This window comes from Python bivittatus, unplaced genomic scaffold (assembly GCF_059951505.1).
Source record: "Python bivittatus isolate LINGU-HERP-01145 unplaced genomic scaffold, Pbiv_v1 ctg000680_np1212, whole genome shotgun sequence".
Lineage (NCBI taxonomy): Eukaryota > Metazoa > Chordata > Lepidosauria > Squamata > Pythonidae > Python > Python bivittatus.
In genome coordinates, this window is record NW_028277095.1 from 6,876,961 (window position 1) to 6,899,480 (window position 22,520).

Sequence of the window (22,520 nt, forward strand, 5' to 3'; positions counted from 1 at the left end):
GTAAAGGGTGCTGGAAAGGGGGGACTGAAACAGCCACTAGACAAAGTGGCTGTTTGGGCAACAGCTAGGGGTGTGGTTAGAGGGAGACAGATGGTGGGGTTTCAGTTGAACTCAGGTTCAGTTTTGGTGATCTATCCAATGCATCTGTAAAGGTTTGTTGCTGAAAGACAGGTCAAGTGAACTGGAAGTTGGTCTGCCTGCAGGGTTGATAGTTCACTCAATTAAGATTAAAATATGGGCCTTTGGATACCTCGTGCATTACATCTTTATTAATGTCCAGAGTGATTGCTGCAAGATTTAGAGTTGTCTCTAGATGCATATGTGGTTTGACCTATAGAAGATTCACATTGGAACATTGTAAAAACATGGATTTTTATTACTCATTATGATTAGTGCAGTTAAAGGTGTATGATCTTTCTTCTGTTCATGAAGAGGTCAGAGAATGTAAGTGGGTTTTTCATTAATTAGTTGAAATCACACCTGCTTTCTCTGTTTACTGCTAACCTTTGTCACAGGCAAAGACATTGAAATCATTTCATTCAGTTAGATCACTGTTTCTCAACCTTGGGAACTTTAAGATGTGTGGACTTCAACTCCCAGAATTCCCCAGCCAGCATGAATTCTGGGAGTTGAAGTCCACACATCTTAAAGTTCCCAAGGTTGAAAAACACTGAACTAGACTGAAACCTCAGATTAAGTCTGAAACTTTCCAGACCGGCTGGATATTGCAATCCCTCCCTCAAAACAGAATGCTGAATTCTTGACTGACTAACTCACTTAACAGAGTGAATTGTTCTCTTTGTGCCAGGTATGTGGACTATCCTATCTATGATGTCCTACAGATGGTGGGCCGTGCTAACCGCCCATTGCAGGATGATGAGGGACGCTGTGTTATTATGTGCCAGGGTTCCAAGAAGGTGAGCAAAGATGGGGAAGCAGGTAGATTCCTCTGCAGCTTAGGAGCTGGGGCTCCTGAGAATTTGGGATCCTTTTAGCAGTGGATAGCTTTCAGGCTGAGTGGCCATGGTCTAGCTTTCTGGTGTCCTGATGTTTTGCCAGTAACTGTGGCTAGCATCTTCAGAGGCAGAGTGAGCTGCTAAGTAACATACTTCTCAGCAACTCACAAACAACTGAGCAGGGACTGACTGGGCTCTTGTATTTGAATGTAGCAAGGTGATCTCTGGTTGGTCCACATCACTGGAGTCCAAGAAAGTTGGTTCCTCATCTAGGTAGACTTCTGATTGGTCTGTTTTGAAGAAATTTCAAGCAAACCAGTTCCTGATTGGCCCATCCTTGAACCAGGCTGTTGATTCATTCTTTGTGTAGGCAGATTTCTGATTGGTCTCTTTTGGAGAATTCCAAGAGACCTGGTTCCTGACTGGCCCATCTTTGAGTCAGGATATCACTAGGTATTCTTTCTGGTGAGGCTGCTGCAGATTCTTTTTAAGCCACACCGAGACTAAACAGCCCTTAACTAAGGAAAATGTGGTAATTCAGGCTGAACACTCATCACTACCTGATTGACACTGGCTGTGATAGCCTACACCAGTGGGATCCTTCATTGATTTTGCACATTGTATTGGCATGGTTTGTTTGGAGCAGGTTCTCTTCCATTCTGGAATCATTTGTCCTGAACCATGGCCTTAAGAAGCGGGCAACATTTCCAGTGCTAAATATAATGTTGGCTCTTCTATTCAAGGATTTCTTCAAAAAGTTCCTCTATGAGCCCCTTCCTGTGGAGTCTCATCTAGACCACTGCATGCACGACCACTTCAATGCTGAAATTGTCACCAAGACCATTGAGAACAAGCAGGACGCTGTGGACTATCTCACTTGGACCTTCTTGTACCGCAGGATGACTCAGAATCCCAACTACTACAACCTGCAAGGTGAGAGGGGCAGTGTCCCAATATTCACAGGTTCCTTCCCCTGTCTGTCTCCCCTGACCCCTTCCAGGTGGCCCCTGTATTCCCAGCCCCTCCAGATGTGCAACTTCTGACACTTGATTTGTCCTCTGCCCAGGTGTGTCCCACAGGCATCTCTCCGATCACCTCTCGGAGTTAGTGGAGCAGACGCTGAGTGATTTGGAGCAGTCCAAGTGCATCAGCGTTGAAGATGAGATGGACGTGGCACCTCTGAATTTGGGAATGATTGCAGCTTATTATTACATCAACTACACCACCATTGGTAAAGGGTCTGGGGGAAAGGGATGCTGTGTCCCTGAGGCTGTAGCTTGGTATCTGATGCAGGTTCTCTTTCTTTCTCAAATCATCCTCTCTAGAACTCTTCAGCATGTCCCTGAATGCCAAGACGAAAGTGAGAGGTTTGATTGAAATTATCTCTAATGCTGCAGAATATGAGAACATTCCTATCAGGCACCATGAGGACAATCTCTTGCGGCAGGTAAGGAAATAATCACCTCTATGCCAGAGGAGGTTCCTGGTTCTCTGATGGGTTTCCTGGGGTTTCCTGGTGAGTTGCTTAGTTGTTATGCCTCCATGGCCAACCCGTCACTGGCTTTGGCTAACAAGGGAAGCTCGGGGATGACCTGGGTGGGATTCTTCTGTGGCAGTGGTGCTGTACCTGCTCCATCTCCCCAAATCCATAAGGGATTTTCAGAGCTTGTCTTTTCCTGCTCTTAGAAAGATTGAATATAGAAGCTCCATATCAAAAGCCAACTAGTGTGGAAGAACTGGAAATACTCTACTAGCTTCTGCCTTTTAATAGAATTTGTTAGTGGGAAAAGGCGCTACTAGGCTCCTTCTGATTTTTGGCTACCTACAATAGCTGAAGTGAAGAAACTATGGAAGTTTCAGTCTGTTTTTGTATTTACTATTCAGCCTGTCATCTGCTTCACGTTTCTTGTCCGAGTTGCAGGTCAGAATTTAAGTATGAGATGGACAGCTGCAAACACTCTGTCCCTTGATTGGTTTGTTGAGAAACATACAGAATGACAAAATCTCTTGTGGCCGGTTTCAGATTAGTCTGTCAGAATAAACTTAGTGAACTGCAAGAATGTTGGGCATTTCTTTCAGAACCCCCTGTATTTTTCCCACAGTATTTTTGCCTAAGGAATGCTCTAATTTCAATAGCTTAAACTCGTATTTGATAAAATGTAAGTGGGGCTTCTGTGGGCAGCGTGGGGAGTTGGCAGCTTGGGCCAATGTACGATCGATTGCGTTTGATGCTGAGAAGACTCCTCCTTCCCTCCCTTTTCCAGCTGGCCCAGAAAGTGCCCCACAAGCTGAATAACCCTAAGTTCAACGACCCCCACGTCAAAACCAACCTCCTTTTGCAAGCTCATTTGTCACGGATGCAGTTAAGCGCAGAGCTCCAGTCGGACACCGAGGAGATCCTGAGCAAGGTGCCAGCGGTGGGGGGAGGGGGTGGGGGAATGGAAACATCCCAAGTGGCACAATCTCACCTCTTCTGGCCTGGCAGGAGCATTGTCTAGCTGGGGAATTCAGCAGGAGCTTCTCATGCCAGCTGCCCAGAGACACTAAGCCGATTCTGTCCGTTCCCAGGCCATCCGGCTGATCCAAGCCTGCGTAGATGTCCTCTCCAGCAATGGCTGGCTGAGCCCCGCCCTGGCTGCCATGGAGCTGGCCCAGATGGTCACCCAGGCCATGTGGTCGAAGGACTCCTACCTGAAGCAGCTGCCACACTTCACCTCCGAACACATCAAGCGCTGCACGGAGAAGGTGAGAGCAGGCCCAGGCTCCATTTCTCTTAATTAGGAAGAGCAATGGAGGAGCCCAGAAAAAGGGCACAACCGTCATTGCCAACAGAGTACAGCAGGAAGCAGTGAAAACAGAGTGCTTAATTGTACGAGGGTTTTTTTAAAAAGATTGTTCCGCCAACACCATTCATTTACTAGATTTATATCCTGCCTGCTTGAACAGTACTCTGGGTGGTGCTGGCTAGCTGTCTAGTGAAAAACTAACCACCTGCCTGGAAGTGTTACCTTTCTGAGTGCTGAGGTTAGCAGACAGGTTTGAGTTGCCACCATAAATTGATGTCAGCCTTCCTAGGTAGACCAGACAGGAAACACGACCAGATGAGCTAATTCTACTTTCTTGTAAGGCTACATTAACAGAATCTTGCAAGTCTGAAAGTACAGTTCTCCCACTATCTCCTTTACAGCCTGAGAAATCCTTTCTGAGTTTCTTTCTCTGCCCATTACGCAGCTGTGGGCCCCCATCTGTTCTCTAGGCAGCATCTCTTCCCCCCTCCCGCCTGTCTCTGAAGGTCATTCCCACATACCATTACAACTGGCCTCTTGTCTTTCCTGAGGAATGGTTGACTATCAGGGATGGGGCCAATTTTTGGACATACCTAGCTTTCTGCAGCAGTTTCTGGAAACAAATCATTCTAACCAGAAGCAATTCAAGATGCTCTAGGGTGGCCTATCCCTGAAGGAGGCCTGTTTTTTTCCCAGAGCACTGTGAACTGCTTGTGATTTGGAGAATTTATTTCAAGAAACTGCCTAGCTGCCCCAGAATTACTGGCGTTGGTGGGTGGTTCACCCTGCTTTCTTTCCTACCTGGCCTCTGATGTGCCTCTACCAGAAGGAGATGGACTTAGAGTCACCCCACAAGCAGGATCACAACAGCACCTCCAGCTCATATATGTGTCAATGGATATTGAATGGGGGCCCTCTTTGAATGACACTGTAACCCGGAAGCTTTTCCCCTCGGACTGCCAGCCTCGGCTCATTCCACGCCTGTCGTTCTGTGCAGGGAGTGGAGAGCGTGTTTGACATTATGGAGATGGAAGATGAGGACCGCAACGCCCTGCTTCAGCTCTCCGATGCCCAAATTGCAGACGTGGCTCGTTTCTGCAACCGCTACCCCAACATCGAGCTCTCCTACGAGGTGGTGGAGAAGGACAGCATCCGCAGGTGACAGGGCTGGGAAGGTTGCAAGAAAAGGTCTTTGGAGACGTAGCTCGCAAGAGCACTTTGCTTCCTCTCTGTTCTCACTGCTTATCAGCAGAAGCAAGCCTTGTTGAATGTACATTGCTACCAATGAGGAGGAGGGGAGGATCAGGGCCTTGGGCTAAATGAGGGGGTCTGGCTCTTCAGTTACAGAGTGAGTGAGTTTGTCCGTGGGGTGCAAGCTGAAGAATGGCAAATTCAGTAAGCAGCTTTGGCAGCAATTTGTACTAAGGAACTATTATAGGACTGATTTCCCTTTCAGAAGAGTATGAAATGTTTTGAACTTTCTAAAATATTCTCTAATGTTCACGCATGCTTTCAGCTTCTCAGTTTTTTAACTAAATAGGGCGTTCAGAGGCTCCTTCTCTGCCTTCAGAGTTACAAAGGTGGTAAAATTTCTGTGAGAGCCAGTTTGATGTCGTGGTTAAGGCATCAGGCTAGAAACTGGGAGACCAAGAGTTCTAGTCCTACCTTAGGCAGAAAGCCAGCTGGGCCAGTCACTCTCTCTCAGCCCTAGGAAGGGGGCAATGGCTAACCCCTTCTGAAATCTTGTCAAGAAAACTGCAGGGATTAGTCCAGGCAGTTGCCAGGTGTCAAGACTGACTCAAAGGCACCTAAAAAAACCTGTATGGGATAGGATTCCATGTTGGAAACCACCAAGGTTTGCTACCCTGTTGATTCCTCAGCCTCTTGCTTGTAGTGGGCTGGGAAGGGAGCGAAGGGTGAACAGTACTGGGGAAACATGAGATCCACTCTGCTTTGTTTCTCCAGTGGGGGGCCGGTGGTTGTGCTGGTGCAGTTGGAGCGAGAGGAGGAAGTTACTGGGCCAGTGATTGCCCCGCTGTTCCCCCAGGTAAGTGGAGTCCTTGGAGGAAGATCCTGGGTAGCCTATGGCTGATTCAGCTTCTGTGAGAGGATGTGATGGAATGTATCTATGAAGAGGAGGGTGATGTGGCAGACAGCAACCGAGAGCAAGGCTATCAGGAAGGAGGGGGTGCATTCCAGGAAGGGCAAGGAGACAAAAGACAACACAGTCCGGAGTTAGAGCGCGGGAAGCATAAGACGTTCAGGATAGCCACTCCCTGGGATCTCCCAGGGTATACCCACTAGTTGCAGTAGTATAGATTTAGCCTGGCAAGATTCTGTCTATAGGGCGTAAGCAAATAAAGGAACTTAACTGGGCTGTTCCACCATTGTTCTTGGGCTGGGCCTGACAGAGACCGAGGGCATGTTGGGGCTGAGGACATACAACTGTTGCGTGCCCCACTTTGTCCTCTTTGCTACTTCTTCCCTGCAGAAACGCGAGGAAGGCTGGTGGGTGGTGATTGGCGACTCCAAATCCAACAGCCTCATTTCCATCAAGCGACTGACGCTGCAGCAGAAGGCCAAGGTAAGTTGGGCCTGTTAAGGGAATTAGCAGCACTTGCAGACAGGGCAGGAGGCAGCGATACTCTAAAGGCATGAAGCCCGGACATCTTTCTCTTTACCTTGTTGCATCCTCCTTCCCTTAAAGCATTTTGATGCAGTTTTTTAAAATATAAATTTTATGATGTTTTCAAAAAGAGCTAAAATACAGAAAAATCAAGAAAAAGGAAAAAAGAGGGAAAAAAACATAGAAAAGAAAGAGTAGCTTCCGACTTTCCTTGGTACAGGTATAGATGTAGAATATATTTGCCTCTTACTCTAATATCTAAAAGTCTACATAATAAAAAATAGTTTTTAATCTAATATTCAAGACAATTCCTAAAATCAATCTATTTCAATAACGCATATGATTTGTACAAGATATTTCTATAACATCATTTTGATGCCGTTTTTGTACGCTTCCTGTACATACGTAGGCTTAAAGTCAGTAGGACAAAACTAACAAGATTCTAGGGATGGTGGTAGGACATTCTGATGAACCTCAGTGGTCAAGAGGCTGAGCAATTAAGAACCATGTTGGGCAGAATTCACAGTATTTATCTTATAAGCCCTTAATAAAAATCTTGAGTGTAAAGAAAGATTTTTAAACAATGTATGCTTGGGATCAGGGAAAGGCCAGTCTTACTCGAGTGCTGTCTGAGAGACTTAAATCTCTTCAGTGGTGGGAGAAAGTTCCAGTAATGGTGACGATGCCTTGGAATAACAATGGAAAAGCAGGGAAGGAAATTCAAGGGTGGAGGAACAAGAAGGAAGATAATGTGGTGGTACACTTTAAATTTCCGTTAACAGGACCCTTTCCACCTGGATGGTGGAAACGGCTTGCTAGACGGTGATAAGCTAACATTCACAGGCTTATCACGAGAGTGCAGGCATATCAGAACAAAAGGGGAAAGTAGGAGGCCCCAAGGCAGTTATGAACATTTGTCGTAGGAAACCAGGATTCTCTGAAGCTGAATTCTGTTCCCTGTGTCATTTTTTCCTGTCTCACATTCTATCGAGTCCCTTGTCCTGCTTGCGTGCTTAGTGGTTGCTGAATTTTAAAAAACTTCCGATTGTGAAAATCTGAAATGTCAGAACGAAACCTTATGAAGTTAAATGAGCTACAGACTGCACCTGATTTTGTGGTATCTCTGTTCTGTTCACCCTTAACTTAGTGATTTAGCCGGTGCCCTTCAGTGCTTTTCCCAAAGGGATGCCAATCGCTTTGATCTGGTTTTGCATTGTGAGCAGGCCCCACAATCCTGCTTTTTGTAGGCAAACTCTCACCCCACCAGTCTACTTGTGATCTGACTTGTTCTAAAAAGCCAATTCTTATGCTATTTAGGTGAAACTGGATTTTGTGGCCCCAGCCACTGGGACTCACAACTACACCCTCTACTTCATGAGTGATGCCTACATGGGCTGTGACCAGGAATATAAGTTCAGTGTGGACGTAAAGGAGGCAGAGAGTGACAGCGACTCCGACTGAGTGAGACATTTAATGTCGTCTGTGATGGACCCCATAAAGCCATTCTGGACTTTCTTGGAGCAGATGACCATCATAGCTGCTTGGGAAGGTGTTTCATACGTGTGCTGTAGATGTTCTCGGCCTTCAGATTTCCTCCAAAAGCAAGCTTCTAGCTGTCTCCTCGTCTAAGCCTCAGCCAACAGGCATAGGGGGACTTCCTTTTTTTGTGTTCCTTCCAGCCTCTTGAGCTTTTTCTTTTTTGAACTCAGCAAAGCAAGCAGTAGCTTTATGTACAATGTTTTAAGTAAATGAGTTGAATTTATTTTTTTGAAATCCTCCTACTTTTCCAAAATAAAAACTTCCTTATCTGTTGATTTCTCTCAAATATCCCCAACCCTCTACACAATGGATTTCCATTTGTCTTATGCATCAGACTTGTGTAATCTTTGCCACTCATTATCTGGTATAAAATTAGAATCCATTTTTTGTATCTCCAATGCAGGAGACTAATTATAGACTTGCCCTCCTCTGAGTAAGACATTCCTCACAACAGGAAGCTCTAAATAAAGAAGTTGCAGATGCCCCTTCTTCAAAATCCGACAAAATTGTTCCTCTAGCTCTGTTGCTGCGTTAGCAAAAATCAGTTCTTTGCAGGTCCCAGATTTTGTAACAGATTGTATATTTTCAGCACTTCCATCTACGTCAGTTTTAACGGAATTCAGTAAGGCAAATAGGCCGGCTTTACAACGTTGATAGCTGTCTTCTGGCTGACTATAACAGCTCCTTAGTAATAGAGCGGTGAATAGATGCTGTTAGGATTTGATACAGGCTGTTTGTCATACGGGTGAAGTGACAAGGCTCTATTAAGGAACCAGTTCTACTAGGAAGTGAAGCATGTCAGGAAACAGATCAGCTGTCAGATAATAAACCACCAGTGTAGATCGAATAATCACTGAACTATTTAAAGTGTGGGAGGCGAGGCACTTCCAGTGTTAATAGTTTTATATCGCCAAATATGGAACTAGCTTATATGGCTTAGGAAGTGGAACAGATTGGTGTATATACCTACATCAAAGGAGGGTGATGCCAGAGAATGTGCAAATTACTGAGCCGTTGCAATAATTCATCGTGCAAATTGGGGTTTTTTGCTGCAAAGAACAAACATAGATGGAAGAACTAGATGTCAAGGGGAATAAGCAGGTTTCAGAAGCAACAGGGACACAAGGTTAGAGAGCGAACTGCAGATGGATAATGGAGAGACCAGGAGGACTCAAGTAAAGTTACCTTTGCTGGATTGTTACAGCAAGGCCATTGTGCAGATCATGCCAAATGTGGAACATACAAAAGCTAGCAGGCCTACCGGAATACTGGATTATTCTTCTCATCCCTGGGGAAGCAAGCTGAGACAACCTGTCTGGGGAAACTGGCAAATGAGTTTCAGGCGGTGTCACTAATCCATTTTCCCACTAAGTTAAGAGTTCCAAGGAGGAGGAATGAGATGCTCTAAAACAGTCAGAAATCTGTACGGTGACTTGCTATACTTGTCACATTTGTCTTTCTGCCTGAAAAGAAGCTGGGATATGTTTGCAGCAAATGCAAGGTCATAGCAGTGCTTGAAAAAAAAAGCCAGATGATTGGAATGGTGAGTGTGGCCACATTTTAGTGGATGAGAAAGAACACGGAATTATTTGGATGGATTTATAAGGGTTTATTGGTGGAGGAAATGATGCAAAATTGGATGGGATAGCTACTATTCTGTAAGAGAAATAAAATTCAAGATGATTTTGTTAGGGTGGAGAAATGGGCGGAGAGTAACAGGATTAAACTGAATAGGTAACCACAGAGTTCTTCACTAAGGAAACTAATTTCACAAGTATCCAACTGGGGATACCTGGTATTTTTAACAGTACTTGCAAAAAAGTTCATGAAAACAGTAAGCCAACAAAGCAATAAAATGTATTGTCGAAGGCTTTCGACAATACATTTGCCGAAGCAATAAAAGTCACAAAGAAGGCTGGTGTGATTAAGGCTGCATCAATCACTCTAACGTAATTGTTTAGGCCTGTTCTGCTTTGGTCACCCCCACCTTAAATATTCCCCCACCTTAACCCCACCCCCACCTTAAATATTCTATCCAATACTGGGCTTCAATAAGGATTTAGAAATTGCAGTCCATTACCCTGCCATTTCTTTGGGACGCTCTAATCTGGATTTCTGCATCAAGAGGAGGTTGGCCTTGACAGTTTAAACGGGTCCTATGATTCTTTACAGTGAACATCAAGCTGCTTTAAGAGCCAACTGGTTCAGAACTGGGAAGAGTGAGTCAAGGATGCGTATTGCCTCAGTGTCTATATTGCATAGCACAGCCGGATCGGAAGAGACAACACCTGGAATCAAAACAGAAGGCCAAAATACGAATGATTTGTGCTGCGCAGAATACACTGCTTTGTTAGCCCAAAACAAAGATGACTTAGAAGAACTCATTTGGAAAGCTGATGTTAAGTACAGTTTTAAGCAAAGGTGGTATCAACCAGCATGCTTAGTGAAGATATGGATGACATACAATATTTTTGTTTTCTTGGGCTCAAAAACATGTACAGTAATGCTAAACAAATAGAGAGGATAACCTTAGGGAGGAAGGCAGTGATAGGAGCAAGTAGGATAAGAATATTTGGGTAAAGATTAGAATAATTAATGCAACTGCCTTTCCAATAATATTGTATAGCTGTGAAAATGACTTAAGAGTGGGAAAAAGAAATTAAGATCCCTTCATATTATGGAGCTGGAGACAATTGCTATGGGCTGCAATAAGAACTAATCAATCTTGGGTCAGTAAAGACTGTTCTATTAAAGCTATGGTCAGCAAACAAAAACTCATGTTAATTGCAAATTCATAATTAGCAATCCAAGTCCTTTAATCCTGATGTTCTCAACATAGAGGTTCTCAACAGATCACCCACAAGATCCATCCTTCCCTATTTGTGATGGCTGCCTAGGATCGCTTCAGAGCAAAATGGTTGCCTTCAGCCTTTCACTATCTTCATTTTCTAAGAATTACCCAGTCCTCAGGGACTCAGAGTCATCCTGTGGGAATAGTTTGGAGGGGGAGGGGTTACCTGGGGGGAAAAACACTGCTTGAAGCGCACTCTGGACCTGAGGAAGATACTGGTGGCCAAGCCCTTGGGAATCAAAGGGTGAGTGTGTTGGAGGTCAATGCCTACGTGCATGGGAAGAAGCCTTTTAGTTTCAACAAGGTTGCTCAGAGCAAAAAAACAATAACTGGGTTAGGGAAATAAGTTCAGACTTAATTTTTTACTCAAGCCCTTGTTCTTAGCCCTTTGTTCAACTTTTGGGAATCTCTCCTTCCCCCACATAACAACCAAAGCGTATCATTTTCGGAAAACATAGAGAGGGGTTGGAGAGAGAAACCAGTGCCTGTTGTAAATGAAATGGAAAAAAAAAACCTTCCCGAAGAAGTTTCTTGGCAAAAACTTGCCCTATCTGAATACCTATATTAGTCCTGCTCCTTGAAATTCCCCTTCATCTTTCTCCAACCCATCTCTATCATGCTTCCCAAACATATGGAGAAATCTTCCCCATCATCCCCAGCCACCTGAGCATCAGGTTAAGGAAGCTGTACTTTAATAAAGAAGTCAAGAGATGAACAGCAGCAGATGTTATATTTTATTCATTTGAGAGATGTCAAAGTCACTGCTCCTCTCCCTTTATAACACCCCCACCAGACATCTTTAGGAGTCTGGTTTACTAAGTAGAAACCAGCATTTAAAGCCTGTTGTTTCGCTTACTGAAGCCAGTGCAAATGGGATAGGAAAGCTTTCCAAGGTCCACTTCAGGCCTACCTTGGAAATCCAGCTTCAGTGCAGTCTGCCTTGGCAATAACTTGGATCCGTACCGAAGAACCATCAGATTCCCTCTTAGTTAAAGCCAGTGTGTTCCTTTTGGATAGTAGTTCTCACCTGGGGAACTGCAGTACTTCTGGAGGGATGGAAATGACTACGGCGCAGTTCAATCAACTTGTAGGATGTTTGGTCGCCTTTTCTGGAGGATCTAGTGCTGGTGGACCGCACTGGAGACACAAATGTGTTCAGCAAGCCTCTGGACGCTGGTACTTCCAGAAGGCCATTTCTCCATCATCACTGCATGAGGCCAGCAGCCCTGGCTCCTTGGGGTTCCAAGCCACACAGTTCACATCCTGAGAGTGAGCCCGGGCCATGTGGGCAGCCAAGGAGAAGGTGGGCTGCTGAGGGTCCGAGAGAGGCTCTTCCTCAAACACCCGGATGGCATCGTCTCCGCAAGCGGTGGCTAAGGCGCCTGTCAGGTGGCACCTACCGGGAATTTGGGAAAGAAAACAATTCTGGAACAGGACTGGGTGGTTCAGAATATACTGGGCACTTTAAAGAGGAGCTGCTAATACAGAGAGAACAGTTTCAGAGCCTTCAAAAACTGCTGCTAATCACCAATGAATTACTTTGTTCTTCAGAAATATATTCCTGTGTTGACCTAGAATGTTGATGCAAACAGCCCTGAATGACAATTTATCAATACAAACTGTGGGAACAGATTATTTTAAGTCATTTCCCCAAGATTTCCTTCCAATTCTGCTCAAAGTATCCTATCTGAAGGGCTCTCCAGGTGGGAAGAGAAGCCCAAAGCAGCGATCCTATGAGTTTTTCCTCAAAATAATTATGGGGGGGAGGGGGGAGAATTGTGTGAAATCTTTTTAGATTATAAACATAAGCTACCAAGAAGAGAATGAGCAGTGGGTGCAGGCTGAGTACAGACAGTGCTGCTGGAAAGTCTGGATGCTTTGAATGGCGGCCTTCCCTGTTCAGTTATGGAGTGACCTTCTCCATCCCAAGTCCCCCCCCCCGCCCCGCTTTCCTTTCCCAGGGCAGCTACACTTTCCCTTCAGCCCAGCATTACCCTTTCTTTTTTGCTATTTCTACTGGGAGGATGGGCAGAATGCATGATTAATATTTGCGGGGGGAGGCTCAATTAATTTTATAAATGGGATACCTTACTTTACAAGTAAGTAATTTTAATCAGCAATTATTCTGTTTTGTTGTTGTTCTGGACCTGTCCTTTTTTTAGAGTGCGGCAAGATGTAGCTATATTTTTCTTTGCATCGGTGGGGAGGGTTAAGGGGCCAAATTAGTGTCTTAAAACAACTGTAGAATAGTAGCTAAAACATCTATCCAAATGCATTCCCCTCTCCACAAAGCGGCACAGATTGGCTCTCCGCTTAGGAATCAGGACCATGAATAGTCCCCAAACCCACCGTTCCGCAGTGGAAAACAGCCGTGATACATGGACATTTTTCTGTAGAGAAGCACTTGTGCTGCTCCTCCATCTACAGCAGTGCAACCTGCAAAATGTCCTCACAAGAACCAGTTCTTGACCCAGACCTCGGCTTGTCCTGGGGACCACTGTGGGAGGCACTTCCCCCACCTTCCCTCCACTTACCATGCCACATCATAGACAGTCCGTGTGTGGAAACCAGAGAGGGTGCAAACACATTTCCAAGTGGGATCGGTGCCACTACCGGCCCCGCCTGAAACACACAAGAGAACTCCTCAGGCTGCTGTCTCGGCTCTGCTGCAGGAGCTTAAAGGCTCTTGGGAAGGGGGGCGATTTAAATTATCAAGGCTTTGAGGGCTGAGAAACAGTGGCTGGGTCAGAAAGCAAAACTACCTCCTCTGCATCCCTCAGTTTGGTAGATGCAGCATAATGCAAATCTACATTCTGGGCAAGTAAGTATTCAGCGCTTTGGAAACTTTCCATGGTCTGGATTTTAACTCGGAGGCTTGGAGCCATGGATACTGTTTGAATTCCGCTGATTTATTTACCGCAATGATTTGATCGCCCAATCCAGAGATCCCAAATGGTGTCCAACACTATTAAAAGGCACCTCCAAATTGCCACAATTAAAAAAAAATCACTTAAAAATACAAATGGCAGCAATGCCTGTCTAATGTGGTTAAGTATCACAGGTCTTTCTACAATGAGAGGATTTTACCATCTTCCGCAATGATGCAGAGGTACGCTGCACATAAGTGTGGGGCAGTCACGGAGATGGCCTGCCTTCTGGTCCACGCCCCTATTATTGCCTGCCAAGGCAGGGCCTTCAGCAGACCTTCTCTAGGTATACTGACAGTGCAGGCAGAATCATACTTGGGGTGGGGGGGTTATGGGGTGTCCCTTAAGTAATCCAGCACTGCACCACAGAGGGCTTTATGGGTATTAACCAGGACTTTGCATTTGGCCCAGAACCTTACTAGGATGCAGTTCAGCAACCTAAAAATAGGGGTCACCATGCAGCAGCAGGTTCCCCCTGCATTTTCTAGCAGCTGTGGCTTTCAAGTCATTTATAAAGGCACCCCCCCCCCCCATAGTGCACATGGCAGGAATCCATCCACATGGTGGGTGATACAGGTAGAAGTTACTTCCTGTTCAAGCTCCACAATTCTATGAGGAAGGATGTTTCTTATTCATATCCTTAGCTCCCTTCCCATTTCAATATTTTACTCTGCTCTGGAGAAGAGCAGTTCCAAGACTTCTTGGCCAAAGTTGGCCATTAGGCCCAAACCGCCTAGGACGACCTGTTCTTGTACAGTCCACCCCACTTTTAAATCCTCCATGGGCATCTGGTCCTGCCACAGGTACATGAAACATCAAAAGCCAGTTCTGCTTTCTGCAGACTTGGGAGTAAATTGCTGTTGGCATCAGAGCAGGCCACTTCCTCTTACAATTTATAGAATTGTATAGAAATTGCATAAATAAATGAATACATTTAGGAGAGGGTTTAAAAATGATCTTTTTGCCCAAGACTTGTAAAGGTTTTCACATTTAATTTTAAATTATTTTAAGATTTGATGCAGTGTATGTATTTTTGTAACCTATCCAGAGCTACTGGAATAGGTGGCGTGTAAATCTATAAATGAATAGATCCAATTACATAAGGACAAGCATTAAGGCATGGCAACTTGATGCCCTTCAGGTGTTTTGGAAGTGTAATTGCCACAATCTCATGCTGGGTGGAATTTATGGGAATTGCACTCCAAGCCACACCGAGTGACCCCACATGGCTCGCCCTCTTGACAAGGCAACTGCCTGACTACCACATAGAACAGTGTTTCTCATCCTTGGCAGCTCGAAGATGTGTGGACTTCAACTCCCAGAATTGAGATCCACACATCTTCAAGTGGTCGAGGTTGAGAAACGCTGATATAGAAATAAGACCCTCACAGCGTAACAGGAAAGTGGCTGCATTTCTGCATTTTCTCCACCGAGCTCTTGAAAACCAGCATCAGCCACTTCTGTCCAGCGATGCAGCAATGAAAAGCGTTAACAGTTATATCCCCTGGGACAGAACACAGGGCACCATGCTGCACCACCAACCTTGCTCACTGCCTGGGTTAAATTGGTGCCAAATGCGCACGGTCTTGTCGTCACTGCAGGAAGCCAGCCGTTCTCCACTCTGGTCAAAAGCCAAGCTCCACACAGTGGACTCGTGTCCTTCCAAGGTGCTGAAGCACACCCAGTCATCTTCCTCCTCCCGGTACAGTTTGACAGTGTCATCGTAACTGGCAGATGCCAGCAGCTGGTAGGAGAAAACCCCAAAAGGGAATCCCAACTCAGCATCAGTGGATGAACAACAGGACTTGCGGCCTGCTGGGCCAAATGTAAAATTCCCATTTCCAGAGAATTGCAGCGTTTGTTTTACAAAAGCCATCTTCTAGCTGCTGTGGCAATGCAGGAGGACAGCCACCCACCCCACCCCAAAGAAGAAAGCCATACTTACCTCTTGGTTAGGATGCCAGACAACATGTTTGACATCCTGCGTGTGAGAATTCAAGACACTCATGCATTCATATTCATCCTCTTCATCCACTGCAACAGAGAAGGGGGGGATTTGATGAGAATTGAATAACAATAATAATAATAATTATTATTATTATTATTTGGGAGAGAACGTGAACCAAATGAAGAATGGAAACATATCCTCTGCACTCTATGGATTTACAATAAAAGAAGACAGACTCAACATATTAATTATGTATTAATATAATTAATGCATAACATATTAATATATTGAGAAGTTCAATTTCCTTTATTACAGAAATATGATTCCTGGGACCTTAGGGCACCTTCCCTTGGTTCTTGGCAGCCTCCCTAACTTTATTATTTTAAAAAGATTTTTAAAAGCCCCAGCTATCTGCCTGATTTATATGAACCTCTTTGGCATTCTTAGAAAGTGGTCCCTCCATTGTTTGGATCTATACCCAGAAAGGGAGATCAGAAGCCACAGCAGTGCTACGTAGTGTGGGGAGATAAGGGCACAAGTTCATTCATCGGCTTTTGGGTCAAATGGAAGGGGGGTTGTGATTAGCCATGCCTATCGTGGCAGCCGTTCTGTGAGAGCATCATGACAGGTTCTGAAAATTCCACATGCACGCCCTGCATCGCCAAAGGATGGCTGCCCCCAAACGTTTCGCAAGCGTTCTCTCACCTTCCCAAACCCAGACGCTTTTGTCTCGGCTGCAGGTAGCCAGAAGGCTGCCAGATGGGGCCCAGGCTACAGACTTCACCTCATTCTCATGGCCCTCCAGAGTGGCTACGCACTGGTAGAGAAAGACAGGGAACATTTCTTACGGGAAGGGCGGCCAGCAATCAGAGAACACAAAGAAAAATGTTCCACGGCGGGATGGTCTTCTGACAACCAAGCTCATTTTGACAGTTCTTCTGTTATGGTCCACTGCTCTTAAGAATCAATTTAGTGCCTTCTTTGTTGTTTTAACAGGATTAGAAGTTTGATGTTTGTCAAATTTAGATAACATATCTTAAAATTTGGGATGTGGCACTTTCAGGTATAAAATTATAGTCCAGAAATAGTTAGGGTTAAGACTGAATTATACATCAGATTTACTTTTTAGATATGAAGTTATTCTAGACATCAAAGCATATTCCCAGAGTTTAATTAACCATGCTTCCATAGAGCGGGTCAGAGATCTTTTCCAAAAAGAAGCATATAGATTTTATATATTAATATATAATTAATATATTATTATATATTGCAGCTGTTATCATATACAATGCCAGTTCAGTGTATTTTGAAGAAATGGGTGGTTTGGTGAAATTAAAAAAAAAATCTCAGTTGTTATAACCAAAGTTTTTTGCCCATGCCCATACATTCACTTATTCTCATGTTTCAAATCTCAGTAAAAGTTTATACATTTTAGCAATAACATGTTCATCATTTGTACATAGTTCTGTTTCAAGTTCAGTCTTACAATATTCAAAACCTTTTATCTACTTTAATCAAATCAAAAATCCTTTTATCTACTTTAAATCTTTCTAATAATTGTACATAGGAAAACCATTGACACACGTATTCTTCTAATGTCAAATCATCCCTTGATTTCATTTTGAATTCTCCCTGAGAAAATTCTAATATATCACCTTAAGTTAACCATTTATGTTTAGCTATCATTTCTCTTCTATAATATGCTTCTTGGACAGCCACAAAGGTATTTTCAGACGCAATCTGGATTTATATCTATTCCATGTTCTCAATATGGCCTGTCTAACAAAATGATTTTTAAAGTCAACATTAACTTTAGCTTTATCATACCATAAATAACCATGCCACCCAAACCTCAAATCATGTCTTTCTAACTCCAATAATCTGCTATTTCTCAGCATTACCCACTCTTTCACCCAAACTAAACAGCAAGCTGAGAAGTATAGTTTCAAATCAGGTAAACCCAAATCTTGTGTTTTTTTCCCCTGCCACATAAATTTAGATATGTCCTTCTGCCACTGTTTAATTGGTACATCAGTTGTCAAAACAGGTACTGTCTGAAACAAAAATAACATTCTAGGCAAAACATTCATCTTAATTACAGAAATTCTCCCCAACAATGACAATTGTAATTTATCCCATCTTTTACACTGAGTTACAGTCTTAAAGAGAATTTTTATAAAATGATGTATCGTCGGTACTTGTCACCAGAAAAATTGTCCAAATGTATAAAAGTACCTTGAATCTATGTTGGAAATGTGAACAACAAGAGGGGACTTTTTATCATGCTTGGTGGACATATAAAACAGCTAAAAAACTTTGGATCCAAATACAGTGGTACCTCTACTTACGAACGCCCCTACTTACAAAATTTTCGAGATACGATCAGCTCCGGCCCCAAAAATTTATCTCTACTTACGAATTCGCCTCAACTTACAAGCCATTTTTCCGCCCGTCCCACATGGTCCGCAGCCATTTTTCCGCCTGTGCCACGTGGTCCGCGGCCATTTTCCGCCCGTTCCACATGGTCCGCGGCCATTTTTCCGCCCATGCCACGTGGTCCGCAGCCATTTTCCCGCCTGTTCCACATGGTCCGTGGCCATTTCCCGCCCATTCCACGTTGTCCATGGCCATTTTTCCGCCCCTGACACGTGGTCCGCGGACGCCGGAACGGATTAACGGTAATTACATTGAACCTTATGGGAAAATTTACTTCGACTTGCGACCAACTCGACTTGCGATCAGAGTCACGGAACGGATTAAGTTCATAAGTAGAGGTACCACTGTACATATATTTATGTACAGTGATTTTAAAGATTAATATACAGAAGATTTTAAAGATTAATATACAATTGAAGCCAGAGATGTTTCTTTTGAGACTGATTGACAAAGAGTTGGAAAAAACTCAAGGAACTTTGTTTTTATATATGATAACAGCAGCGAGACTTTTATATGCACAACAGTGGAAAGATTTGACATTACCCACAACAGAAGAGTGGATCGTGAAGATGATGGAGTTTGCCGGGATGGCTAAATTGACCACTCTGATTAGAGAAAAGACACTGATTAAGTTCAGTGTCGACTGGAAATTCCTTTTGGACTTTTTGTGTGAAGCAGAAAAAATGAAATTATGATATAAGAGTTTGATTATTAGAAAAAATATTAGATGATAGAAAAAATGAAAGTTATGTCGTAACTCTAGAGTAAGGATTCAATTTAAATTTATACCTATAACTGTTGTAAAAGAAAATCAGAAGTCATTTCTTTAAATTTCTTTTTTTTCTTTCTGCATTTTTGGCTTTGTTCTTTATTTTCTTTCTTTCTTTTATCTTAAATATTGGTTCTTGTTAGTTTTTATCTTTCTTGTTTAAATATTTAATAATTACAAAAAAAATAAAAATATCTCAGTTGAAATGCAATTACAACTTTCAAAATTTGTTCCATTTTACGATAAATTGATTTCCAGTTTGTTCACTCCATTTCCAGCATTTGGGGGAAAAAGAGCTACTAATCTAAGCAATCATGACTGCAGTTGTCTCTAAGTATAATGTTTCAGGTGAATTATTATTCTTTTTCCACTGAGATTCTCACTGTTCCATTTCTTTTTAACTGTATTCAAATTTTGCATCCATGTAGTCATACAATATTTGAATTGTTCAGTTCTGAATTGTATTACATTAGTATATTAAAAACTCTGGTCAGTAAATGTTTGTTATTATGAGTCATAATGTTTTCAAATTCAGTCATATTTTGTCTATATTCCCCCCTAATTTTTAAACATTTAAAAATTAAATGTCTTAATTTTTTCCTGTTAATGATAAAATCTTGTAATTTAAACAGATTATTATCTCTCCATTGAGCAAATTTCAGTTAGATTTTAAGTAGCTGCAAAGGATGGTGTTCCTGTACCTCGAAATCTTCGTGGTTCTTCTTCCAAATGCAGGTGGTTGCATCAAAGCTGGCTGAAGCCAAGTAGTTCCCACAGGGGGACCAGGCCACCTTGCGGATGGTCCTTTGATGTCCTTCACCCAGAACAGACTTGCACACCCAGGCATCACCTGGCAAGAGAGAAAGCTGGCAATGTGGTTTGTAACATCCTGCCTGATCTTGGCATCCCAAGGTAAATCATATTAATCAAATATCTAGCTTCCCTTTGATGGAGCTGAGGGAAGAGGGTAGGGAGAAGTATTATGCCTCTGCTAACTGCCAGTGTGTTTATTCAACTTTTCTAAAAGATCAGCTGTAGCTGCACTGACAGAGGACCAAGGCATTAATGGTGGTTAAGAATCCACTTAGATTGGAAAATACCCATTAAACCAACCAAAGCAATCCTCAGTTTGGGATGCAGACAGCATTGTAAGCCACAAAGCTTGCTTAAAGTTCAGTATGTGACAGAGGAGATGGGAGGGGAATGATGTGTGTACATGCATTAAGCACGTTTTTTGGCTTCACACATGTGAATGCAGCCAGAGGAAACATTGGCTTTAATGTCCAATACTTGGTCAAGCACATAGCCCATATCTTATCTGACCGCAAGAATCTGTGGTTGAATCAGATATCAAAAGTTCCTCCTTGTTCTTTAAGAGATGCACCATGGAATCCAGGGAACAGAACTTTCAATTCCAAACCCAAAACCCAGAGATTAGGTGTTTGTTTATTAGGACACTGCCCGGATCTGGATTCAAATAGAAAAAGGAGATTCAGAACATGTGCAGGCACACACATAACTCCTGTCATTACTCCTTAAATCAAACAAGCTGCTGTGCAAGGTCATGAAAAATAGAGCTTTTTTTAAGTTGTTGACACTGCCACATGAGTGCCCTCACATGTTCCAAATCCCTTTTTCCTTTTCAAATCTGGAACACTGCACATGCCCTACTCTTTACATTCTCCCTCTCTGGAAGTGTAATCACCAAGACGACCACCCGAGCCTACCTTCTTTCCCCCAGATGCGGATGCTACGGTCCCCACCACAAGAAGCCAGGAGCGTTCCTGTAGGATTCCAGGCTAGAAACCAGCAGCGGGAATCTGGGTGTGCCGGGATGCGGGACAGGAGGGTCAAGGAGTCCTTCATTGGAACGCCACGTGGTCACACCAGAACAGAACCTATAACCTTGCAAATAAAAGGGTTTTATTTCAGCGGGAGGGCTTCATTTAAATCACAAGTCAGAATGGTTTTCATTCCTGATTTTAACCAGGGCTTCCATGCTGTAATTCAGGTGTCCCTAACCTTTTTTAGTCCAATGGGCATATTTGGCATATTTGGAATATTTTTTTTATTTTACAAGCTTATATGTCATCCCAATTAGGTTGTCTCTGAGCAACCTACAGATCTCCAAATTAGCTTATCTATTATACGTTATAAGCATAACAGTATAATAAATGAATGATACCCTCTGCCTTTTAGGATCAACCATCAAGAGGAAAGGAACAAGCAGTCAAGAAATACACTACAGACTACCACCTGGTAAAACAGCCACGAAGGCCTTAGAAAAGATGTTCAAATGCTATGATATGTCTACATCTACAAAGATCAGCATCGTGCAAGCCATGGTATTCCCTGTGACACTCTATGGAAGCGAAAGTTGGACTTTGAAGAAGTGGGATAGGAAGAGTATTGACACCTTTGTGTTGGAGAAGACTCCTGAGAATATTGTGGACAGCCAAAAAACCAAACCGATGGATCATCGAACAAATCAACCCAGAATTCTCATTTGAAGCACCAATGACCAGGCTCAAATTATCCTATTTTGAACACATTATGCGAAGACCCAGCTCTCTGGAGAAGGCTCTGATGCTGGGAATAGTAGAAGGAAAGAGAAGAGGATTATCAGCAGCAAGGTGGATGGACTCAGCTGCAGTGGCAACGGGGGCACTGTTGGAAGACCAGGTTAGGGACAAACCATCATGGAGAAAAACCTATCTATGTGGTTGCTAGGAGTCGAAAACGACTTGACAGCATGTAATCAATCAATCAATCAATCAATCAATCAATCAATCATCAATACTAAATGAATACTGAGAGCGTGTTTCGGCATACTTTCACCAGATGACTGCATAATGACCCCCGTGAACTCAAAAGCAAGGAAAATCCTGGGCTTTAGCCACCCACCACTTTTCTGGGCAAGGCTTCCAGAGTCGATATAGGGCCGGGGCAGCAGCAGCAGCAGCAGCATCGTCATCATCATCATCATCATCATCACCACCACCACCACCACAAGGCTGTGGCTGGCTGTGAACCAGGGAGACCCAGGCTCTGCTCCCCGCTCAGCCACGGACCGCACCCGGTTCTCCAAGGACACGAGCGTGTCAGTCTGTAATTTCTTGGCTTGACTGTTGTGAGCCGCCCGGAGTCGTTGAGCGCCGGGCGGCACACGCATTTAATACATCCCTGCTGTTCTTAGCGTCCTCACCAGGAAAGGGCTGCGGCTCATAGCCCCGCTTCTCGGTCCCGCGGGAGTTGCGGCCTCAGTGCTCACCTGAGATCCAGGCCAATGCGGCCTCTGGCGGGGAAGTATGGGCTACGTGGTTCGGCGCCGCGGGATTGTTCGCCGTCCCTTGCTTAGCGGGCTGGAGGGAGCAGCGCGGAAGCCCGCGACTGGGCGGAACCGGAAGCCGAGCCCCTCACCGCTAAGGCTGTTGGGAGTCGTAGTCTTTTCCTTTTCTGTTTCCCCTCAGTGCGCTCGTTCCAACTTCAGGACCGCCGCGAGAGGAGGCTGCAGCTCCCAAGGCAAGGGTGTGTTTCCCGGCCCTCTGCGGCGATGCGGGAGGGGGCGCGGACGGAGGCCCTCCCGTCGCTCGGGTTGTTCCGCCGCCCATTTCGACGGGGAGGAGCCAAGCGCAGTCACGGCGGTTCCGGCGACCGCGGGGGGCGGGGCCCGGCACGGCGC

General features: G+C 44.2%; 2 protein-coding genes across 4 annotated transcripts in view; one reads left to right on the forward strand and one right to left on the reverse strand.

Moving 5' to 3' along the window:
- SNRNP200 (small nuclear ribonucleoprotein U5 subunit 200) overlaps positions 1–8,180 on the forward strand; it is a 46,088-nt gene extending 37,908 nt beyond the window's left edge. Inside the window, exons 36-45 of the mRNA XM_088151864.1 lie at positions 809–917; positions 1,700–1,889; positions 2,023–2,187; positions 2,282–2,403; positions 3,221–3,364; positions 3,525–3,701; positions 4,740–4,900; positions 5,708–5,789; positions 6,234–6,326; positions 7,686–8,180. Coding sequence (XP_088007990.1) covers positions 809–917; positions 1,700–1,889; positions 2,023–2,187; positions 2,282–2,403; positions 3,221–3,364; positions 3,525–3,701; positions 4,740–4,900; positions 5,708–5,789; positions 6,234–6,326; positions 7,686–7,829 — 1,387 coding nt within the window. The 3' untranslated portion in view covers positions 7,830–8,180. The remainder of the gene's footprint in view (positions 1–808; positions 918–1,699; positions 1,890–2,022; positions 2,188–2,281; positions 2,404–3,220; positions 3,365–3,524; positions 3,702–4,739; positions 4,901–5,707; positions 5,790–6,233; positions 6,327–7,685) is intronic.
- Positions 8,181–11,471: 3,291 nt separating this feature from the next.
- On the reverse strand, positions 11,472–22,491 carry CIAO1 (cytosolic iron-sulfur assembly component 1). 3 transcript variants are annotated; one of them, XM_007430389.3, is made up of 8 exons: positions 22,110–22,491; positions 20,566–20,736; positions 19,540–19,688; positions 16,339–16,450; positions 15,631–15,719; positions 15,228–15,429; positions 13,293–13,380; positions 11,472–12,154 (listed from the first exon to the last, which is right to left on the reverse strand). In XM_007430389.3, the coding sequence occupies exons 2-8, from the start codon at positions 20,702–20,704 to the stop codon at positions 11,914–11,916; spliced, it is 1,020 nt and encodes a 339-aa protein (XP_007430451.1). In that variant the 5' UTR covers positions 20,705–20,736; positions 22,110–22,491; the 3' UTR covers positions 11,472–11,913. The 3 variants fall into 3 exon arrangements, with proteins under 3 accessions (XP_007430451.1, XP_015743954.1, XP_007430452.1); XM_015888468.3 differs by having other exon boundaries at positions 20,566–20,743; positions 22,110–22,490; XM_007430390.3 differs by lacking the exon at positions 22,110–22,491 and adding an exon at positions 21,743–22,046.
- Between the last annotated feature and the right edge of the window lie 29 nt (positions 22,492–22,520).

What these genes read in the sequence shown, in the direction of transcription:
- CIAO1 (XM_007430389.3), bottom strand. Translation starts at nt 20,704, where the DNA reads ATGAAGGACTCCTTGACCCTCCTGTCCCGCATCCCGGCACACCCAGAT. An exon ending in TCTGGCATCCTAACCAAGAG is followed by an intron (nt 15,430 to 15,630) that starts GTAAGTATGGCT and finishes TTCTCCTACCAG; the next exon opens with CTGCTGGCATCTGCCAGTTA. An exon ending in TAACCCAGGCAGTGAGCAAG is followed by an intron (nt 13,381 to 15,227) that starts GTTGGTGGTGCA and finishes TGTGTGTTTCAG; the next exon opens with GCGGGGCCGGTAGTGGCACC.